The sequence below is a fragment of the Pomacea canaliculata genome, linkage group LG8, assembly GCF_003073045.1.
Source record: "Pomacea canaliculata isolate SZHN2017 linkage group LG8, ASM307304v1, whole genome shotgun sequence".
NCBI lineage: Eukaryota > Metazoa > Mollusca > Gastropoda > Architaenioglossa > Ampullariidae > Pomacea > Pomacea canaliculata.
Window position 1 is genome coordinate 1,413,424 of NC_037597.1, and position 19,568 is coordinate 1,432,991.

The following is a 19,568-nucleotide window of genomic DNA, read 5'->3' on the forward strand; positions in this document are numbered from 1 at the left end:
TGTGGCGCAAGGCGGAGCAGACGACACTCGTGATTCAAGGCATGTAAGCACAGCCCACGAACTTTATACGTCCGTGCACAGACTTACTTCTGTAAGTAAGCTTGACGTCATCACCTGCCAATGATTTCCTTCACGTGGGTAAACAAACCCTTTTTCAAAGTGATGCGTAAGTGCTGTGTACGGGGTTGCAGTAACCTCTAGCAATGTCTACTCAGTCCTGTCAGTCGTGAGAGGACAAGGACCAGTTACGCAAGAAAGAAGTGAAAGGAGATTAGTATGTTCGTGTCAACAATTCCAAGAAATGTATGTTTGGATCATTGTGTTGGCGGTGTTTCATTTCAATAGCAGTATTAGCAACGCCATCAGTAATAGAGACACGCTAGCTATTAACTTTAATTACCTCTATTTTGCCATCGATCAACAGCATGGATCCATTATTTAATTCAGTTTAATGTATATGCTCTTCTGCAATGTTCACATTAAAGTAGATGTGTGTTCTTTAAATACAGTTATGCAGGGGTTTATTAAAAGTTCCCCGTTGCCTGCAGATGAAGTTAGATTACTAAAAAATGGCACAAAGTGATAAAATCTGTCTTACTATTTGTACACTAATTGCCGCTTTATATTTTAGATACAACATTAAAAAAAATGAAGGAGAAAGAGAAGCTTCTGTGGCATTCCCATATTCCTAATGGCTCCTGATTATTCTCCTTATGAGTATTTCAAAATGCTCACCTGTATTTTCCTCTACCTTTCGGGTAAGCCAGTTTATTTTATACAAATAACCCAAGCTGGAAGCCTATGCCTAAGCTAGGCCATAACTTTTTATAACTAAAGATTCTGTAGACACAAGCTGCTATGAAAGGTATTAAAACCGCAATAAGAAAAAGCACTCTGAAGCTACAGCTGAACACAACTATACTGAGTATGTGGACCAACCCACATATTAACAACTCACAGATTCCCAACTTCATCTGCAGATACCAGCTGCAAACTTACTTGAACAAGATGAGTGTGGCACCTACAGTCAGACTGAAAGTAAGTTTAGTGCTGATAAAAAAAAATTGCTGAGATGAAGTCAATTGTCTCATTACTGAAAATTTGCAGCTAAGGAAGAGCTGGTAAGAATACAAATCACTCAAAACTGCCTGAAAGACAATGATGAAACCATGAAGTACATTACTGGCATGAACAACTACCTGGCTTACATATTCTGCCTTACATGCCCTCAGATAAGAGATGTGCACTCTCTTTTTCTGTCTGTAATGTTAATATTAATGCACATGAGACATAACACTCCACTACAACATCTTTCTTACATTTTCTGTTACACAGGTAATGATTACTTTTGCTGAGTTTTTAATGTTTGGACACCCGAACAAAAAAGAAGCATGGGTTTATCCCTCTCCCACTATACCAAAGTTCACTTGGTGCACAGATGCAACGAGACATTGTATAGAAGCCAAAGACACTTTATTTACAAAATGTGACCACAGTGGTGATGGATAGTTACAAGCCAAAGGCTATGGCACAATGGAGGGGAGGTAACTATTCAGCTTACTGCAGCGGTGCTCAACCTTTTACTTGTGACGCCCCCCTGATGAACACAGGTACGTCCGCGCGCCCCTCTTAGCCACACAATGTAAGCTAATTTCACTAATACTGGTATAAGAAACTTTTAAAAAATGACCACCTTTGCGCCCCCCTTGTAAGCCCCACCGTTTGAGAACCGCAGGCTTACTGACATCCTACACCATGATTTAAAAGTCTAAATAGCTATTTTTGTTTATATAGACCTTTAGATCATCCTGTAGCTGTGGTTGAATGCCTAAAGTTTTAAATTTTATTCTTTATTTCATTTTTTTATTCATTATTTTATGATTTTTGATTTATATCTTAGATGAAGGGAAGTTATGTATACATGTATTTAAAAAAAATATTTGTTTGCTGAAATATTTGACTACAAATCCAAAGTGCTCTGTAATGAAGACATTAAAATTTCAAATGTTGTAGCAAGGAAAGTGATGCATGTGAAAAGGTACAATCTTAGCAAAGGTTTAGGTTAGGGTTAGCTAAACTTATTCTTAGATGAAAAGTTAAAAAAGCAGATGCATTTAAACACATACACACACTCCAACAGGCAATAAAGTTGCAATCAGTTCTCTTGAGATTTTAAATCCTACATTTTTGTTATTATGTAACCATGCCATAATAAAGCATAATTTTTGAATTCAAAATATCTTGATAACTCCATGAATTTAATGCAAAAATTTAATTTTAAATAAGGATGTGAACCTTTTAATGAATGTGTGAATGGCCTTCACCAAGAAGAGCAAAGCTTATATTGATTTTAGCAACTACTCACAACCTATTTAAAAAGTCTTGTGATTATTAATGTTAACATTTTCTTATTCAAATTGTAGAGGACATTTATGGTTCCTCAGTCTCTACCTCTGAAAAAATATTAGCAAGGAATAACAACAACACAATACCAAAACAGCAAAACTAAGATAATTGAGTTTATTTTGATCAACACAGAGAATCCATACAAACTCTCCATGTTTACTTGAGTCTTTGGGATAGCAAAGCACATTATGACATACTCATCCACTAGCACTGTGTTCAAGTGTTTAAAATAAGTATGTAATAAATTATGTGGATGACAGTTGAGCATATATGCACTCTAAGCCATCTGTCATTCAATGTATACGTGAAGAAAAAACTAGTTGCTGACATTATTATACATTAGAACAATAATGAAAGATGATGCCTAAAAAGAGTTTGTTTTATTTTAATTCAATAATAATAATAATAAATGCCAAATTTGTAAAGCACATGCTCACAATCCTAAGGAGCACGCTCTTAGCACCTAAGAACAACAACAAAACATGGACAGCATACAAGGGAATGGAAAACAACACATGAGCTAAGAAAGAATAAACAACAGTTCTAATGGTGAATAAAAACAAGTACAGAAAATGCAAAGAGGAACCAGATTAAAAAAAAACTGAGAGTATCGATCATGATAAAGATCAGCAGGGAAGGGTGTGAAAAAGGACTAGCATTATGGGAAAGGTTGTTAGTAGTAATGAGTTGAATTTTCAGTGCACGTTTAAAGGATTCAATAGTGGTATGTGGCAGATATGGAAAGGGGGAAGAGTTCCATTGTTTCTCTGCGCAATAACTAAAAATCCTGTTGCCATATAAGTTGTTCTGGTGACAGGAAGTGTAAGGAGACGATCATCAGACGAAGAGTTGTCTAGCTGGGACGTAAGGGAAGTTCAGAGAAATAATCAGGACACGAGCCAGCAAACTACAAAGAAATTAAACACAGCACGGACACTTAATTTGTACTGGATGCCAGAACGGATGGGAAGCCTGTGCAGAAAACGAAGGAGTGACGTGGTCCTGTTTCCGAGCTCTAAGCACCAGATGTGCATTTTGCAGTTTGCGAAGAAGCTATGCAGGAGTTACAGTAATCAAGCCTGGATAGAACAAACGCACAGACAAGAGTACTGGTAACACAGGTACACAATGCGACAGATGGCGTTGATCTTGCTTAGCTCATATATATAATAGGCAGACGTACTGACTGACAGCTGTGACTTGTATAGCAAGAGTCATGTCTGCAGTGACAATACCAGATTCCTGACGGAGGACGCAAAGGTGGTGTTGGTTTTGCCTATCTTGATGTGACTTGGTGGACAAACGAGTGAAGATGGATTTCGTCTTCCGAACATAGAAGGGCTTCCGTTTTATCATCGTTTAGTTTGTTACCATCCAGTCTTTGACGTCGTTAATGCAGCTTTTGTGGTGGTAATAGCTGATCAAGTGAGACTCAGCCGGTGGAGTGGAGCAGTGCAGCTGCGTGTCATCAGCATGTGATGGACGAGAAACCTTGTGAGACTAGATGCAAGATGAAAGTGGTTTCATATCCTGAATGAAAAAACAGGGCGAGGACTGAGTCTTAGGGAACACCACAAGAATTTAAAGTGGAGCAGGGCGAGATGTTTGACCATCAACAGACACAGCCTGCGTCCTATGAGATGGAAGTTGAACCACGCTAGTGTGCAGGTCCAGAAATCCCGTAGACGGCGTAGAGGAGTAGAAAATGAACATGTCTATATAACTGGGGAAATGAGGGCCAGTTGAGTTGCTATGGTATTTCCTTTAAAAAGCCACGTGTATTATTTACACACGGTATGTAGTTTCTCGTCCCTGCTTTACACGTACCAAGAGTGTGATCGATACAAAGCCAAATTAAGTAAAGATGCGAAACGCTCTTTCGTTTTGATAGTTTTGAGGCTGACTTTCCTAAGAGTATATAATACAGGCATTCATTATTTATATACATAAATATAAAATAATTAATTTATATACGGAAAACACATTAAAAATTAATGATGATTATGTTCGAAACTTAGGCAAACGTGTCTAGATATTTGTCCCCCCCGTGCCCGCATGCGCATCAACGACGTGGTTGCGGCGTCTGACACTGTGAGCTTCGCTGGTAATCGTTAAGCACCATTTTCTTTTGCGTGTTTTTGTTTATGAATGCACATTAAAACTAAATATACTAGAGAAGAGCACATAGTTTGGGGCACCACAAACATTATAATACGTTCACTGTCTCTTGCCACTGAGGTAACTTGTGTCTTCGCTAGCTACGTCGTGGGTTTTTGTGGTTGGTCAATTAACGAGTGGTTCGGCAGGTCGCACTAATGCTTATTCTAAATGACTTGCATATTGCTCTGCTATTGGCCCCTGACCCACCCCTTAAGTCAGGCTAAATAGCACGTAGAAGAAATATTGGAACGGTGTTCTTTAACTGATATTGCTTACTACCAGACGTATTATTGTCATTCATGGTTTAGTGCCAAATATCAACTTGGTCAATAAAGGAACATGTTTGTTGATCATGACAGCTCAGTACTAATAAAATGAAAATTCTTGTGTTACTAATAAAATGTCCAAGCACTTTTAAGTCACAGATACAATGCCACTATAAATGTATGGAACATACTCCCCCCACCACCACCACCACATCTGCTCTAGGATGTAGTTTACATTTTAATTGTTTTTTTAAAACTTACTTGATCTCAGTTAAAACTAAAAATGTTAAACTAGTTATGACAAAATCAACAAAATACAATTTATATTTAAAACTTTGTATATGATAGGTTCCTTATAACTAATAATTTGTTTTGATAAAGGTAGCTGTGTATGTAATCCTATATTTGTGTTGATGTGGACTATACATTGCACATGTAGTTCCATTAAGTTTTAAGTATGGTTTGAGCAAATTTGATTTTCTGAAACAGAAACATTAAGTTGCAACATATAAGAGCATCTTAAATTGTAGATGGTTGTATTTTAAACTTGACATACTTGTTTAATAAATATTAGGATAGTGGAAAATAAAGTCTTAACACTCTAATATGTTTCATTTTTAAATATTTGATATGTATCATTTGAAAATGATATAAATGGAAAAAATTAAATTAAAAACCCAGCTGGAACAGTGTTAATACTTGAGAGTGAATGATAAATGTTTGTATGATGCACTAATCTGTTTATTTTTTTTGACTTTTGTGTAGGCCTTTCATCTTTTTATTGTTGTGTAACATGATTTCTTTTGCAAGCTTATTTGAAAGAATTAGTTTTGCAATACTCGGTGCTTTTTTTTTGCAGAAGAAGAATGAGGATAGCACAACTACTGCTGGGGCTACTGGTCGTAGGACTTGAATCTGTCTTAGCTGTGCAGCGAGATAACTTCCGCACTTGCTCTCAAGTTGCATACTGCAGGTATGAAATTTTATTTTTTAGGCTTAACATGAATAATGCACTGAACATTATTTTAAAGTTAAATCCCAGGATGTCTTAGGAAATAATTGTCAAAGTGAGTAGAAAAAGTTTATGAATAGATCAAAGTTTGAAACTGTAAATGCTTATTTTATTCCTTTCACATTATTCAGACATAAAAGTTTATGATCACCTGTTTTGTTTCTCTTGGTACCATGGAAAAGAACTTGTTCCTTTATGTTAAAGGCAATGTTACAAAAGAGTACAGTGACTTTTAACTGTTTCATCAAACTTTAGAATTCTCTCAAGAATAACAAAGATCTTGCTCTTATTTTACCATAGGCGGCACAGAGCATTGGAACCAGGACCTTCATCTTATGCTGCACAGCCAGAATCTCTTCGGCTCTCGCAGACATCTGCAGAGATCAATGTTCTCAATAAAGAGACAGGTGTTCGTTTTGTCCTTACCATATCTGGGATTAAAGATAACACTTTCCGTATTCGATTGGTAGAGGCAGAACCTCTACGACAGCGGTTTGAGCCACCTATTGGAGATGTTCTTGTCAAGGAACCAGAGGGCGAGGAGTAAGTAGTTCTCTTTGTGGATCCTGTCTGCTAGCACCACCATAAAGCACACTTTACCAAAGTCACGAAATGAGAATGGCTGTGGATAGGAAGCATGTGTTAGTTAAAAGTAACATTTTTAACTTCTTATTATGCAGGAGATTTATCTTTGTGTATTTGAAAAAGTTCCTAAATAAAAATTATTATTATTAAATATTAGGATGATCTACAAAGGACGAAGTGGATCTCAGCTCACATTCACCAAGGGGTCTTCTCGTCTCATCCTCACCACTGATCCGCTGCGTATTGACATTTTCTCTGATGACAACCCTGTTGTCAGCATTAATGCTCGAGGTCTCTTGAATTTTGAACACACTCGTGAGAAAAAGTGAGTATGTTCCTGTCGCAAAGGTGATTATACTCTCATAATTAGTAACAGAGTCATTCATACGATTTTTGTTGTCTGCTAACATTCATATTTGGTTTTGTTTGTGTGGAAGTGGAAAGCTATATTTGTCACTTTTTTCCCCCTTTGATTTGGGGAATTTCATTATTGCAAGATTTGCATTTGTGTCACGCTATGTGTTTTTGTATCTCTTTTAAATTGCTACTTTGTTAATGTGAGCATCAAAGCAATCATCAAAACTCCTCATGCCTTTGTTAAAATATTTTAAGTCCATACTTTGAGCCTTTTTTCTTTTTTTTAAATTCTTAATATTTTGGCACTGTTTTCAATAACTTCAAAGGAATTAGATTTTCTGAAGAGTTTTACTGTCCAGTAATGTTTCTGTAGTGTGAATTATAACTTGCTACTTGAATGCTTTAAATTTTATACATGGAGGAGTGCAAACCAGCATTTCTACAATATACAAAGGTTCTAGTGGGATAGGGCAGAAAGTATAATGGTAGCTGGTAGGAAAAGTGTAACTCAGTTTAAGAGTTCATATTTCATCATTTATAAAATTATCCTTTCATGTTGAGAATGACAGCTAGCTGCACTCATCACTTTGCATTGAAAAAACAGTGTTTTGCTTGTTCAGCAAAGTCAACCATTTTAATGGCCTGCTCCCCTCCATCATCAGATTGTAATCTTACTGGAGCTGCATAAATTTGAAACAATACCAGATTATGTAAAACAGCTTAAGCTTGTTTTTATGTTTCTCCTCGTTTGCTAGCTTTTTTTGTTATGTACAGTCACACCAAACTCTTGTTTCCAAATTGCTTTCATGTTCACCCTACAGCCAGTATCAGAGTTTCTCTAGTTGTGTGAAATCAGATCAGCTCAGAATTGTAGATAAAATGGTCATACTTCAATTTTTGAAGATTGCTGGGTCTAAGCTGTTGTGTACAGAGTTAATAGAGGTGCTGGAATGAGCAAGATGTTTTTATGTTCCTGCAGCTTAAAAACTGCTTATTTTTTAACATCAGATAGTAAATGCCAATGTTTTGTCATAAAAGTACTTGAGCATTAACTGTTTCTTCAACACTGACATGGACCATAGGCTTTGGTCTTACCTGCTTCACAGTAGTTGTTTGACAAAAGGAGGGCTTACAATATTACTCTGTGTATGTGTGGTGTTTTTTTTTTCAACATGCGCAGGTGGTAGACTGGAAGGTCTGTAAGTTGGAAGGGGTAATGTGTACATCTAGGGGAAGGGGGGAAGTGCTGCAGAGACAAAGGGTGAAGAATAGAAAGGGGGAAATTATATGCACTTTTTGGTCAGTCAAGTTTGTGTGTGTTGGGATGGATCACGGGTTGGGAAAATGCAATGCTTTAGGGAGATAGTAACAGTTTGCTACACTAGACTCGTGCTGCTACCCCTTCACTGCAATTATACCGGGACATTGTTAGAGATAAATCCTTTTTTGGACTACATTGCTAGCTGTCTGCACAGTGTGATGTGCACTTGTCAGAATGATGCCATTGATCATTGTCACTCATTGTCAGGCCTGCCCAGAATACAAATCGATATCAAGGCCAAGAAAGGGATGATATGGTTAAAAGTATTTGCCTTTGCCTTGGATACAGATTTACAGCATAGATATTTAAATCAGGATTAATGCAAATTAAAATTATTTTTTAAAGACAACAAAATTGTTAAATAATTGTGATTAAGTATTACAAAAGTAGAAATGTACTTTTAATTTGGAATAAAGTCTATTAAGTATGTTTCACTCAGAATGTGGCTCAGCATTGTAATGATGCGAACTAAAATTCTTAGAACTTAAATATTGAAATTTTAAAACTGCAGTTATAAAATGTAAACATTTTTAGAACCCCGTTATGTAATTTTCCAAGAATAAAAGTTAAACTTTTGACATCACCATCATTTGTGATGCATTCCTTTGCTGTTGCTCAGTAGTCAAATGAATTGTATTTTTAAATCTAAGATTATTTAAGGATTTTTTTTTTAAGACACCCTGTGAATCTCTAATGCTGTTAGAAAAAAAAATTTTTTTTTTTTTTGAAGTGAAACATTTACAAGATTTAGCATGGGTAAAACATCTGTATTCACTTTGGGTTGACAGACTAAACATATATAAACTTTTGTAAAAAGTTTTCTCCGCTTGTAAAATATCAATGTTATCAAAGTTTATCTTAAATTGCCATAGTTAAACTCTGTCTTCAGCTTATCATTGACTTTACTGAGCTCTGACAATGTCGACACACTTTTTAAATTTCAGACTATAGATGCTCCTCCATTTATGATGGGGTTACATCCCAGTAAATCTAAGTTGAAAATATAAATTGCAAATTCATTTTATAGACTTAACCTACTGAACATCATCATAACTTAGCCTAGCCTGCCCTAAATAGGATCAGAACAACTACATTAGGCAGCAGCTGGGGAGTATCTAATGCAAGGCCTATTTGATAATAACATGTTGAATATCTCATACAGTTTATTTAATATTGTACTAAAATATAAAAACTGGAAGTTTGAGTTCTACTAACACCATTGTAAATTTAAAAAAAATCTAAGGTCAAACCATCCAAATTTGGAAACATGAGCAAAAACTAAATAAATGAAAATATGTTAATCTCGTACTATAAGAAAGTGTGGCTGCACAGACTATGTTCAAGAACTTGAGAAAATATGTTGATATGGAAGAGCACCAAGGAGAAATCAGTATGTTTGGAATTGCTGGGATTTGGTTGGTCATTTTGTTTACCATTCTAGAATTGTTGTATATGCAGGTTAGGCTAATGAATAATGTTCTTCATTCAGTCGTTGACCAGATTAGCAGGGAAACGCTTTTATAGAAGGAAGATAGGGCACTTTGTTGTTCAGCTGGTAAATGTGCATTCAGAAAGTTTGATTAATTTATTTTACAGACTTTATATATTTTTTAATTGTCAGAATTTTAAGGCTTGTTTTATAAATATTTGACTAATTCTTGACTGTAAAAGACCTGAAATATTGCTCTGCGTAGTGCCGTCGATTTGTTTTGTTTGTGTCCAACAAATTGAACTTGGGTATTGTGAGATTGTGCTGTGGAATCTGGTAATATACATGGTTATTGCTGACTGATTTCTTATGCCAAAGCACATTGAACATGCTGTCAGCAGGGAAGTCCACTGTAGAAGTGCTATTATTATTTATTATTATAAATATTTACGTAAGTAATAAGTCTGATAGGTGTGCTGCTAAAACCGTTGTGTCTGGGGTTTAGTGTCTACCTATGAATTGTGGTAATAAGGAAAAATGCGTTTTTTGACTCTTCTTGCATTAGGTTGGACTCTCTTTTTTTGTGTGACTTTGTTTCTGTCTGTACTTTGTAGGGGCTGGGTGACTTCTCTGACATCTTCTCTATTTTCTTGGTTTTCACAACCTTTCAGAGAGCCAGCCGCTGAAGACACCCAGCAAGAAGAGAAGAAGGAAGAGACGGAGGTTTGTTTTGTTTGTTTCTGACCTAAAAGTCGTATTATACTTCTGCAGAGGTTTGCTTGTTAGTAAAGTACCAAGTAACTATTCTGTTCCTGTCTCCACAAGTTTTTCTTATTCAGATACATTATTACTTTACTGCTCTATAGAGGTTTGCATCTTATCTAAGTTCTTTGTGCCTTATTGTTACTTTCACAAAAGGTTTATTTGTTTCCTAAATGTCCTATAGTTATCCTGTTGCTGCTTTTGCAAGGTTAGTTTCTTACTCTGAATGCCTTGTTACTATGCTGGTGTCACTGAAGTCAGCTTTTTTAACAAGAACAACCATTTTACCTTCTAGCTTATTTTTTTCAGATTTTTCTTACAAATGTAAACATATCTAGATTTTCTTTTCAAGGTTGCTAGAAATAATCATTTGTAGAAGCATCTGTGATGATTGTTAATTTTACTCGAATATTGCCTTTTTTTTTTTTTTGCACCTCTAATGGTGGTGTTTGTTATACTCTGCCTTGTTTTCATGATAAGTTACAAGAATTCAGGTGATATAGTTACACATTGTAAAATATGCTGTTATGAGATAGTGGTATTATAATGTTTGTAATATGAGTGGTATAGTTTCACATTTTAAAATGTGCTTTCCAGAACAATGAGGAGGAAAAGACAGAAAAGAAGAAAGAAGAAGAGTCTGATCTATGGGAAGAGACGTTTAAGTCTTTCACAGAATCCAAACCTTTTGGTAGGTTTGCATTCGACTGCTTTGTGAGAAAGAAGACAAAGATTTAGTGAAATGACTTTTCTTTCAATATGCAAGTGTTAGAATTTGGCTGTGTGTCGCAAGTGTTGTTGCTATTGCCCTTTTGAGAGCTTCACATCATAAAGTAATTTTGTTGTTCAGGACCAACGTCAGTTGGTGTGGACATCTCCTTCCCAGGGGTGGAGTACGTGTATGGTATTCCTGAGCATGCTGAGTCCTTAGCTCTCAAGACAACCAAGTAGGCTGCTTTTTGGCTTGCTGTTTGACATGCAAATATGTCAGCTCAGTATGCTGTAGTTCATTAGACTCTTAAAGCTTTATGTTTCTGATTGCTCATGAAATACAGTCTTATTTGTTCAGTTTGTTTTGCGACATAAGTGGTTACAAATCAGATATTAGTGACATATCTAAACTTGTCATTTGGCAATCTCTGTTTCAAAAGTCTTTCAACAGCATTCTAAGTAGGACCATGGACTGATACCTATATATCCCATGGTATATTTAAACTTGTTACACCATTAATTCAGATTGGATTACTGTAAAACGCACATTGCTGTTTATTTACTTGGCAGGTCCACAGATCCCTATCGTCTGTTCAACCTGGATGTATTTGAGTATGAACTGTACAACCCCATGGCCTTGTATGGTTCTGTGCCCCTTATGATTGCTCACAAGTGAGTCAGATGGCCTTTAAAGAGAACAGTGCATGCATGCATGGTTTTTAATTTTGTTTCTACTCAGGAAGCTTAAATGCAGCTGTTTTATAATGCTGATGGTAAAAAGTCCCCAAAGTCATAGCAACTATTTTGAATGGATTTTGAGGTCTTGAACCTTTTACAGCTTGTCCACTGTTTCACTCTTTTATATTTTGTTTTAACTTACAACTTAAATTTGACATTTACTACTCCCTTTGTATAAAGATGGTGTAGAGGTCATTTAGTTGTCAACTACAGCAAATTGACCTTTCTGTTGTTCACTTCGTGTATTTTTCTGCTTTATGCCTCTTGTATATTGTGTGGTGTTAAGCTAGCTTTTCAAAAAGCACTACAGATGTGCTGAGATGTTTTTATCTGGCTGTGATGATTTTAAATATCTTTTCCCTTGTTGCAGTGAGAAGAGAACACTGAGCGTGTTTTGGCTGAATGCTGCAGAAACGTGGGTAGACATCAGGTCGAATGTGGCAGACAAGGTCAGTGCAACATTTCTTGTTGGCTTGAAGGCATGGCATGTGGAGTGTCATAATAATGGCATGATTGTTACTGTAGCTAGATAGCGCCCTTTATTGATCTGAGCATTAGTTTTTGTTTTTGTTTTTTACTTGTTTTCTTCTAAAGGCCAGATTTTTAGTTTTCTACCCCTGTTTTATCATTGTTGACTTATGTGACATGGTACCATCTGAATGTTTGCAGACATTTTATAAAATTCTTTTCTTTTTTAACCTCCCTCCTCTTAATTTTTGTCAGCAGTTTAATATCGAAGGACTATATTTACCTACAAACCTCAAAAAAAGAGAGACAGAGAAAACTTTTACCAAAACAATAGCTGTTTCAGTGCTTCAGGCAAAAATAGGATATAAGTGGCAATTCTTTGACTGAATTGGTGATGATTAATTACTTCAGACTACTTACAGGCTACCTATGGAATTTCCTCAACTCATGTTTGAGCAGGCTTGCTTGTCTAGCACACCTTTTTTACAGCTACTGAAGAGCAAAGATGAGAAAGATTACAATTAACATAGGAAGAAATTTGGACTTAAGTAGGGTTTTTTTGGATTTTTAAAATGAGACATGGAGGAGGGTGTTTTTTCATAGGCTCCACTGAAGACATTCATAATCAAAGAATTTTTTTTTTTTAAATCTAGAAATAGCTAAACAGGTTAATTTCTTCATTTACCAGAAGCGCTGCAATCCTTTGACAGGAGGTTTGGGAAAATGCTCTCTGTCAGTAACAATAAAGGTGAGAGTGGATGTTCCAGATTCATACACTTCCAGGATGTTCTTCTTTGTATGGCGTGAGAACTGTTCTAGCAAAGTTTCTGTGGATCTATAGCCTGTACTGGTATTGTCAGTTGGTCACTTTAAAGTGGAATATTTAACTGGTATTTAAGCTCTGTTCACAGCTTTGCAACAGAATTCTGGTTGTGTTTTTTTTCTCACTTAGTCCCATATGTACACATCAGCAAAAAAACTGTACCAAAATGAAGAAGGGTTTGAGAAGCAGGCTTGCATTTTTGATAGTCACAAGGGGTACAGTAAAGGTTTTTTAACCTTTAGAAGTTTTATAAATAACATCAATGTTAAATTTTTTTCCTATATAAATCCAAGTGAACTTTTCATTTCTCCCATTAAGGCAAAGCGTAAGCAGATTTAGAACTGATGCAACAAGGAAGTACAACTTAAAACTGGATGTTTCTGCATGCTCTTACTTTTTTGTGTTGACTATCTCCCTCTGGTGGTCTTATTTGTTTTTATTTATTTCTTTGTACTTTCTCAGATGACATGGAGTTATCCTCACTAGCTACCTTAATTCCAGCTGTCCACTCTCGATTGGTCAGAGCTGACCAGTCAACAGGAAGAACACAAAACCAACCAACTCACTCATCCCTCCCCTACCCATGAGCTTTTAACCAGTTTTTTTCCAACCCTTGTGCACATATCGAGAAGGGCACATATTGTTTTTCTTCCTTGAGACACGGTTGATTAGATATGACGGTGCTGACTTTGTAGCTACTTAAGTATGACATCCGTCAAAGTCAGTTTTGTCTCAGCTGTTAGTGCAGATGGTGAGCTTGAGCAGATTACAAACCAGCAGTATTATCAGTGGGCAGGGTCGGGGAGGCAGGGCAAATACACAAAAGGCGACCATCAAGGTAAGCCCTTATTCTTAACAGAATGTACAGAAACTTCTAGAAGTGACTTTATGGCTGTAAATACAGGAAAGAAGAAGCTGAGTGAACAGCAGATGGTGTTAGCTGTTCTCCGAGAAAGGATGAGAGCTGGAGCAGGGGCGACTTTATCACGCCGACTTGTGGTTTGATTTAAAGAGATGCTGTAGCTGTTCTCTCAGATCTGTTGTCTCAGATCAGGCAATATGGGAGAGTTCGAACCGGTAGGAGAATGCACTATCGAGTAAATGTGAGGGTAAAGTTGCTAATGAGTGTATTATATCGGCGATATGCGGGGAGATATATGGCCAAGTCCACATGCCTTCGGATCAGGCCACAGCTCATCAAGATGTCAGGAAGGTGTGTTCAGCTGGAAGGCATGCGATCCAGGTCTCGGGAAAGGAAGCAATGTTATATGATGTCAGATGGAAAGGTTGTGAAATTGGAGTAGCGTACATTGACAGTAACAGTTGAGGTGGTTCTCACCCCAGGTAGCATGTACCCTAGTTTATGCAACCATATGTGGGTGCAGTAAGTGGAGCAACTGTGCGGATACCGGGGATGGTTCGAGGACAAGGTATGGTTGACAGGTTATTAAGTGACAGTGGCGGCTTGGTAATTACCCAGTTGGAGAAAACCTCGGGGACCGACCGACCATTGGACCTGATCTCTGTTGATTGGATAAAGCATATCTGGACCAAAGGTCTATAGACACAAAGTTTAGATTACGAGGCGAGCATAAACTTAAAGGTGCTGCAGCACTGCTTGTGGATTTAAGTGAGCATGGAAACTGGATCGAGTAGAATGGACAGAAGCATGCCAATGAGCATTTGAGGTGCGATACGCATTGCTTACGGGGCTTCGGTAGCCCGTTCTCTCCAGGTCAACGCAGCAGTGAATGACCGCAAATGAAATTTTGACCAGTATTTTTAAAACATTATATTTATTATCCTACAATAAAGACAGCTATCTGTGATACTCCATTTTAAAGATCATTTAAAATTTACGTGGTGTAAATTTTAAAAAATATGCATTTTGTTGTCTTGTAGTAAAATCAACTGAAAGACTGTAACTGTATAGGACGGAGAACTCACAAATCAGGAAGTAGGTCAAAAGTTCAACAATCAGAAAATATATTTGTAAAATATATACACACACTAAAGTACAAAACAAGCATCTATTTTATTAGAATATACTTTTGAATTTTAATATTACTTACTGTTTTCTTCTCATTTTCAGTTGTTTGAGTACTAATCCACGTCAAATCGAGTAATCGGCAACAAATGTCAATTTGGCGCTCAAGTAAACAAACCTTCGCATGGTTTCTAACATGAGAAAATACCTGATTGGTTGATTTTTTTCAGCCTTTAAAGGGAAGCAATTGAAAGAGGAACGATTCCTGAAGGTTCCAGTGTTTTCTCCCTTATGTATTCGTTCATTTACGCACAGAACTAAAAGCTCAGACTCTACTGTGGTTGCAACAGCAAAAGGGTAGCATGGTCGGCTGACCGCATGCGAGATGAAAGATTTGTGTTAAGGCACATCTCACTTCCGACCCTATCATCAAACTACCCAACCCTTCTAAGCAGTTTCACCTATGAACAAATGCTAGTGAATGTGGTCTAGGGGTGTGCTACTGCAGGAATGGGATGAGAGACATGGCACACTATACTGTTTCTCTGGACATAGTAGGCATTGTGTCTGTGGCGCAGTATATAGTCTGCAGCATAGCTCAGCCAGCCTGCCCTGCCCCTGTTCCTCAGTAACTCAGTATGGTGGGGCTTTATGCTATGTTGCCCAACTGGAATTGAGCTATGTTAAAATAATTCTTCTTGTTACCACATCCCCACCTTTTCGTTATTCTGCTTAAAGTCATGTCATCTGGGGCAGTATGAAGAAGAAATATCGTTTTTGATGATAAAATTCCTTTCTTTGAGTACTTGCCAGATGATATGACCTTCTAGTTCCCTCCCACCTCCCTGCTGTGGATTTCTTTCAGCCTGAAGAAAAACTGGAGACGGAGGGCTCATGGGCTGGCAAGGGCAGGATGGGGTGGGTGGGATGAGTTCATTTTGTTTTCTCCCTGTCCATTGCTCAGGCCTGACCTACTGGGAGTGGTACATCTGGAATTGAGGTAGCTAGTCGGGATAACTCCATACTGTTATGTCATCTGTAAGTCCTCAAAGACAGAAATTTTACCATCAAAGATGATATTTTTTTTAATTGAAGATTTGGGATGTGTTCTTTTGGCATTTCATATTTGCATATGACAGCTGAGTATTCCTTGAATTCTTGTTTGTTGCTACTGTTTGTTGTAATGTTTTTCCATCTTTCAAAATGTTGCATAGTGCTCCATACCATTTACCTGTGCCTCTACTTGAACATAATCATTAAAGCTGTAATAATGCAACAACATATTGTGCTACATCATCCTTAACACTTATGATGATTTGGTCATCAATAGATGAATAAGGAAGCAGTTATTTGGCAACACATTGAAAAAATACTTTGATAGAATATATTTATAAATGGCAAGTTGTGCTAGTCATCTGTCATTACTATCACTGATTTATTGGAATAATAACAATAGCAGTTGTTTTGTTGGAACTGAACTTGAGAATGATCATGATAAAGACTTTTATCATTCCTTTAGCATGTACTAAGTTAAAGAAATTGACTAGTGCAAACGCTATACAGTATAACTTCTCATTAAGACTTTCTGTATTCCAACCTCCTTAGATAGGACCATACAAATTTTCACGGACATATTTGGCTATATGACTGTCATCTCTATTAGAGCTACCCTCCCCAACATGACTTATGGCCAGCATAAAATAAATTAAGTACACTTTGAAAGAGGTTGCTTATTCATTGGGTCACCAGTCATTTTGACCCCAAACCATATTACCCTAGCCCTGTTGATCACCCACCTTAGACAAATCAACTCTGTCATGACTATATCATCCCACCTGTCCCAGCACTAAAAATAAAATTGATCCAGGCCCAAAAGATGAATTACTTGCCGATAACACAAGTAGCTATTAATACGAAATATTACCAACACAGATTGCATGAACAAGCTTATCCACCAACTTACTAAACTAAAATGCTGCTTGGCAATACAATTCAAAAAATTAATCTCACAGTGGCATATAAATATAATTTTCTCTTGCATTTTTTTTAAGCCTTTGTCATTTATTTTTTAGTGTATAGACATTCAGTTACCATCAAGCAGGTGTTGCTGCTCTGGCATTCATTTAGCCTGGGCCTGGGTTGGTGCGACTTTGGGAAGGTGTGGTTTTGTTTGAGATGGTCGTATCAAAGTCAATTCAACTTGAGTGGGAGGTTGATGTGGCCGGGAGGATAGTACATTGTCAAAATGACCAGCCCGTTCAGTGTGTCTCCTTACCAGTGCGCATCTGTTGATTGAGCTTCTTTAGCAACCTTTTGCAGAATTTGCATATTTATAAGAACAAAATTCTTGTAATTGTGTACTGTTGCAAAATTTGTTTAAAGAAGTACGTTTAATGATTTTAATAATGCATCTTCGTCTACCATGACCAAGTGAAAATGACAAAGAAGAGCATTGTGATTCAATAAACTTGATGTTTGAAGTCATGGTTTTGGAATAAAAGCAGACGGGTCGATTTCCCCATTAAGACCACTCTCAGTTAACATTTTGATCATTATGGATTTTAGCCAATCTTAAAATAGGGAGGTTAACTTTATTTAAACATGGGCACCTACTCAGTTTATTCAATATTACGTCAAACATGCACTGCCAAGTTCACAATAAATGAAATGGGAGTTAGATTAGAAGATAATCCTCTAGCCTTTAAAGTAGGGCAGCATTGCAGTTAAGTCTAGGCTCTTCAGCCTGGCAGTATTAGCTTTTATGTCATGAGCTGTATAGGTATATGTATAGTGCTGACATCAAACCTCTGTCTTTTTTCTTGCACTTGTAGCACCTACTGGATAACGTGAGCACATGACAGGTAATATACACGGGAAGGCATCAGTCTGCAGATTAGTGAAGTAATGTGCAGTGATGGCATTTGAAGGGAAAAAAATAATCTTCCTGATATCAGGAGAACCATAGCTAAATATTTTTTAAAAAGGAAGCATTGTGTGGAACTGTCAACATATGCTTATTATGCAGAGATTTTGAGATGCTGTGTGTAGAATGAGTAATGGATAACCATCACTTGCAGTCTGACATCAACATAACAAAGTGATGTAGCACTCATGCATGTTAAGATACACAAGGACAGATGTATTGATTACTTTGTATTCTGATTTGTTTTCAAGTTTACTTGACATTAATAGCTTCTATTTGAAAATGGTTTTCTATTTTTTTTTTTTTTTTTCAGTCTGTTTTCTCCAATCTTGCTGACTTTGTGACGGGAAACAACGAGGTGCCCCAAACAGACACTCACTGGTTTTCTGAGAGTGGCATCATCGATATTTTCATCATGCTTGGCCCAGGACCAAAGGATGTGTTCAGGCAGTATGCTGCCCTCACAGGAACAACACCTCTGCCACCAGTTAGTTGGCTTCTTGCTCTTACAGCAGTAAAGATATTGTTAAATAGGCCAAGAACACGTGCCCCACACACACACTCTCTCTCTATAGGAGCTCTAAGATAGAATATAATTTTTAATGACTGCTTGCACTATAAGCTTGATGTCTTACAGAACTGTTGAAGCTGGTTTCTTTCCTAGAAGAGAATGCTTTACAGTGGAGTAATTGTGTGATTTAGTGCTTCTGAAATTGTGAACTGCATGGTTTGATGGGTACATATTTTGCTGTTCACTTGCATGAGTGAAAGTTGAACATCAATACAAGTTTTTAAATTTATCAACTGTGAAATTCTGAGTTTTGATCTTACACTCCACCCCATCCCATCCTCAACTTTTTGTGGTGGCAATGATGGGTTTTAACTAGCTGGGATTCAAAATCTGAAGTTTGGCTTCAGTTTTGTTTCTGGTCTATCAAATGCTGCATCCAATCCAGAGAGATGCTTTGCTATTTTTAATTCACCCATCAGCCTTGCCTCATATCATTTCTGACAACTGTCATTGAGCAACCCAGTCGGTCATTAACTGTTTGTGTGGTACAAATTGATAAAGAGAATGGCATCAGAAACCTGATGTGAAGATGGGAATGACTCCTGAAAACTACATGTACTGATGAGGTGGACATGAAGTTTGGTGGAAAAAATAGAAAGTGAAGAGTACTGATTCTGCATAATATGCAAGAGGAAGATAAATTACAGCTCCAAAGGAAGGTGCAGGTCAAGGCTCATGCCAACTACACTGATGAGGTCAGGGCAACAGGTTAGTTTGTAATTTCCCTCTGTATGCTTATGGTTTTATTCACATTTGATAACACTTGATTGTTAATTGAACAGGAATCAGTTTATCTGATTAGAAAAAAGCAGTTATTATCATTTAAAATAAAATGCAGATTGTTTTAACAGTACCTTACTCTGTTTGGATTTTGCAGTCTTGTGTTTTTCAACTATTACGGGTACTGGTTATACTAACATGATTATTTAAATGCCAGAAATCTTCGCTGGTTCTTTTCGAAAGGTGACAGGCTTCTTTCATAGATTAATTCAGCAGAGAATGATAAATTATCACTTTCATTTACTTTACCCTTCAAACACATAGTACTA

General features: G+C 37.0%; 1 protein-coding gene across 6 annotated transcripts in view; it reads left to right on the forward strand.

Moving 5' to 3' along the window:
* Window positions 1–5: 5 nt before the first annotated feature.
* LOC112569820 (neutral alpha-glucosidase AB-like) overlaps window positions 6–19,568 on the forward strand; it is a 29,679-nt gene continuing 10,116 nt past the window's right edge. The window contains exons 1-11 of one of the 6 annotated variants that reach the window (XM_025247813.1): window positions 6–138; window positions 5,692–5,805; window positions 6,145–6,387; window positions 6,587–6,754; window positions 10,151–10,259; window positions 10,896–10,989; window positions 11,149–11,245; window positions 11,580–11,681; window positions 12,118–12,196; window positions 12,904–12,963; window positions 18,262–18,435. In XM_025247813.1, coding sequence (XP_025103598.1) covers window positions 5,699–5,805; window positions 6,145–6,387; window positions 6,587–6,754; window positions 10,151–10,259; window positions 10,896–10,989; window positions 11,149–11,245; window positions 11,580–11,681; window positions 12,118–12,196; window positions 12,904–12,963; window positions 18,262–18,435 — 1,233 coding nt within the window. In that variant the 5' untranslated portion in view covers window positions 6–138; window positions 5,692–5,698. Of the gene's footprint in view, window positions 139–3,499; window positions 3,528–4,350; window positions 4,511–5,691; window positions 5,806–6,144; window positions 6,388–6,586; window positions 6,755–10,150; window positions 10,260–10,895; window positions 10,990–11,148; window positions 11,246–11,579; window positions 11,682–12,117; window positions 12,197–12,903; window positions 12,964–18,261; window positions 18,436–19,568 lie in introns of those variants that run through there. The other 5 variants (XM_025247816.1, XM_025247811.1, XM_025247817.1 and 2 more) reach the window with 5 other exon arrangements.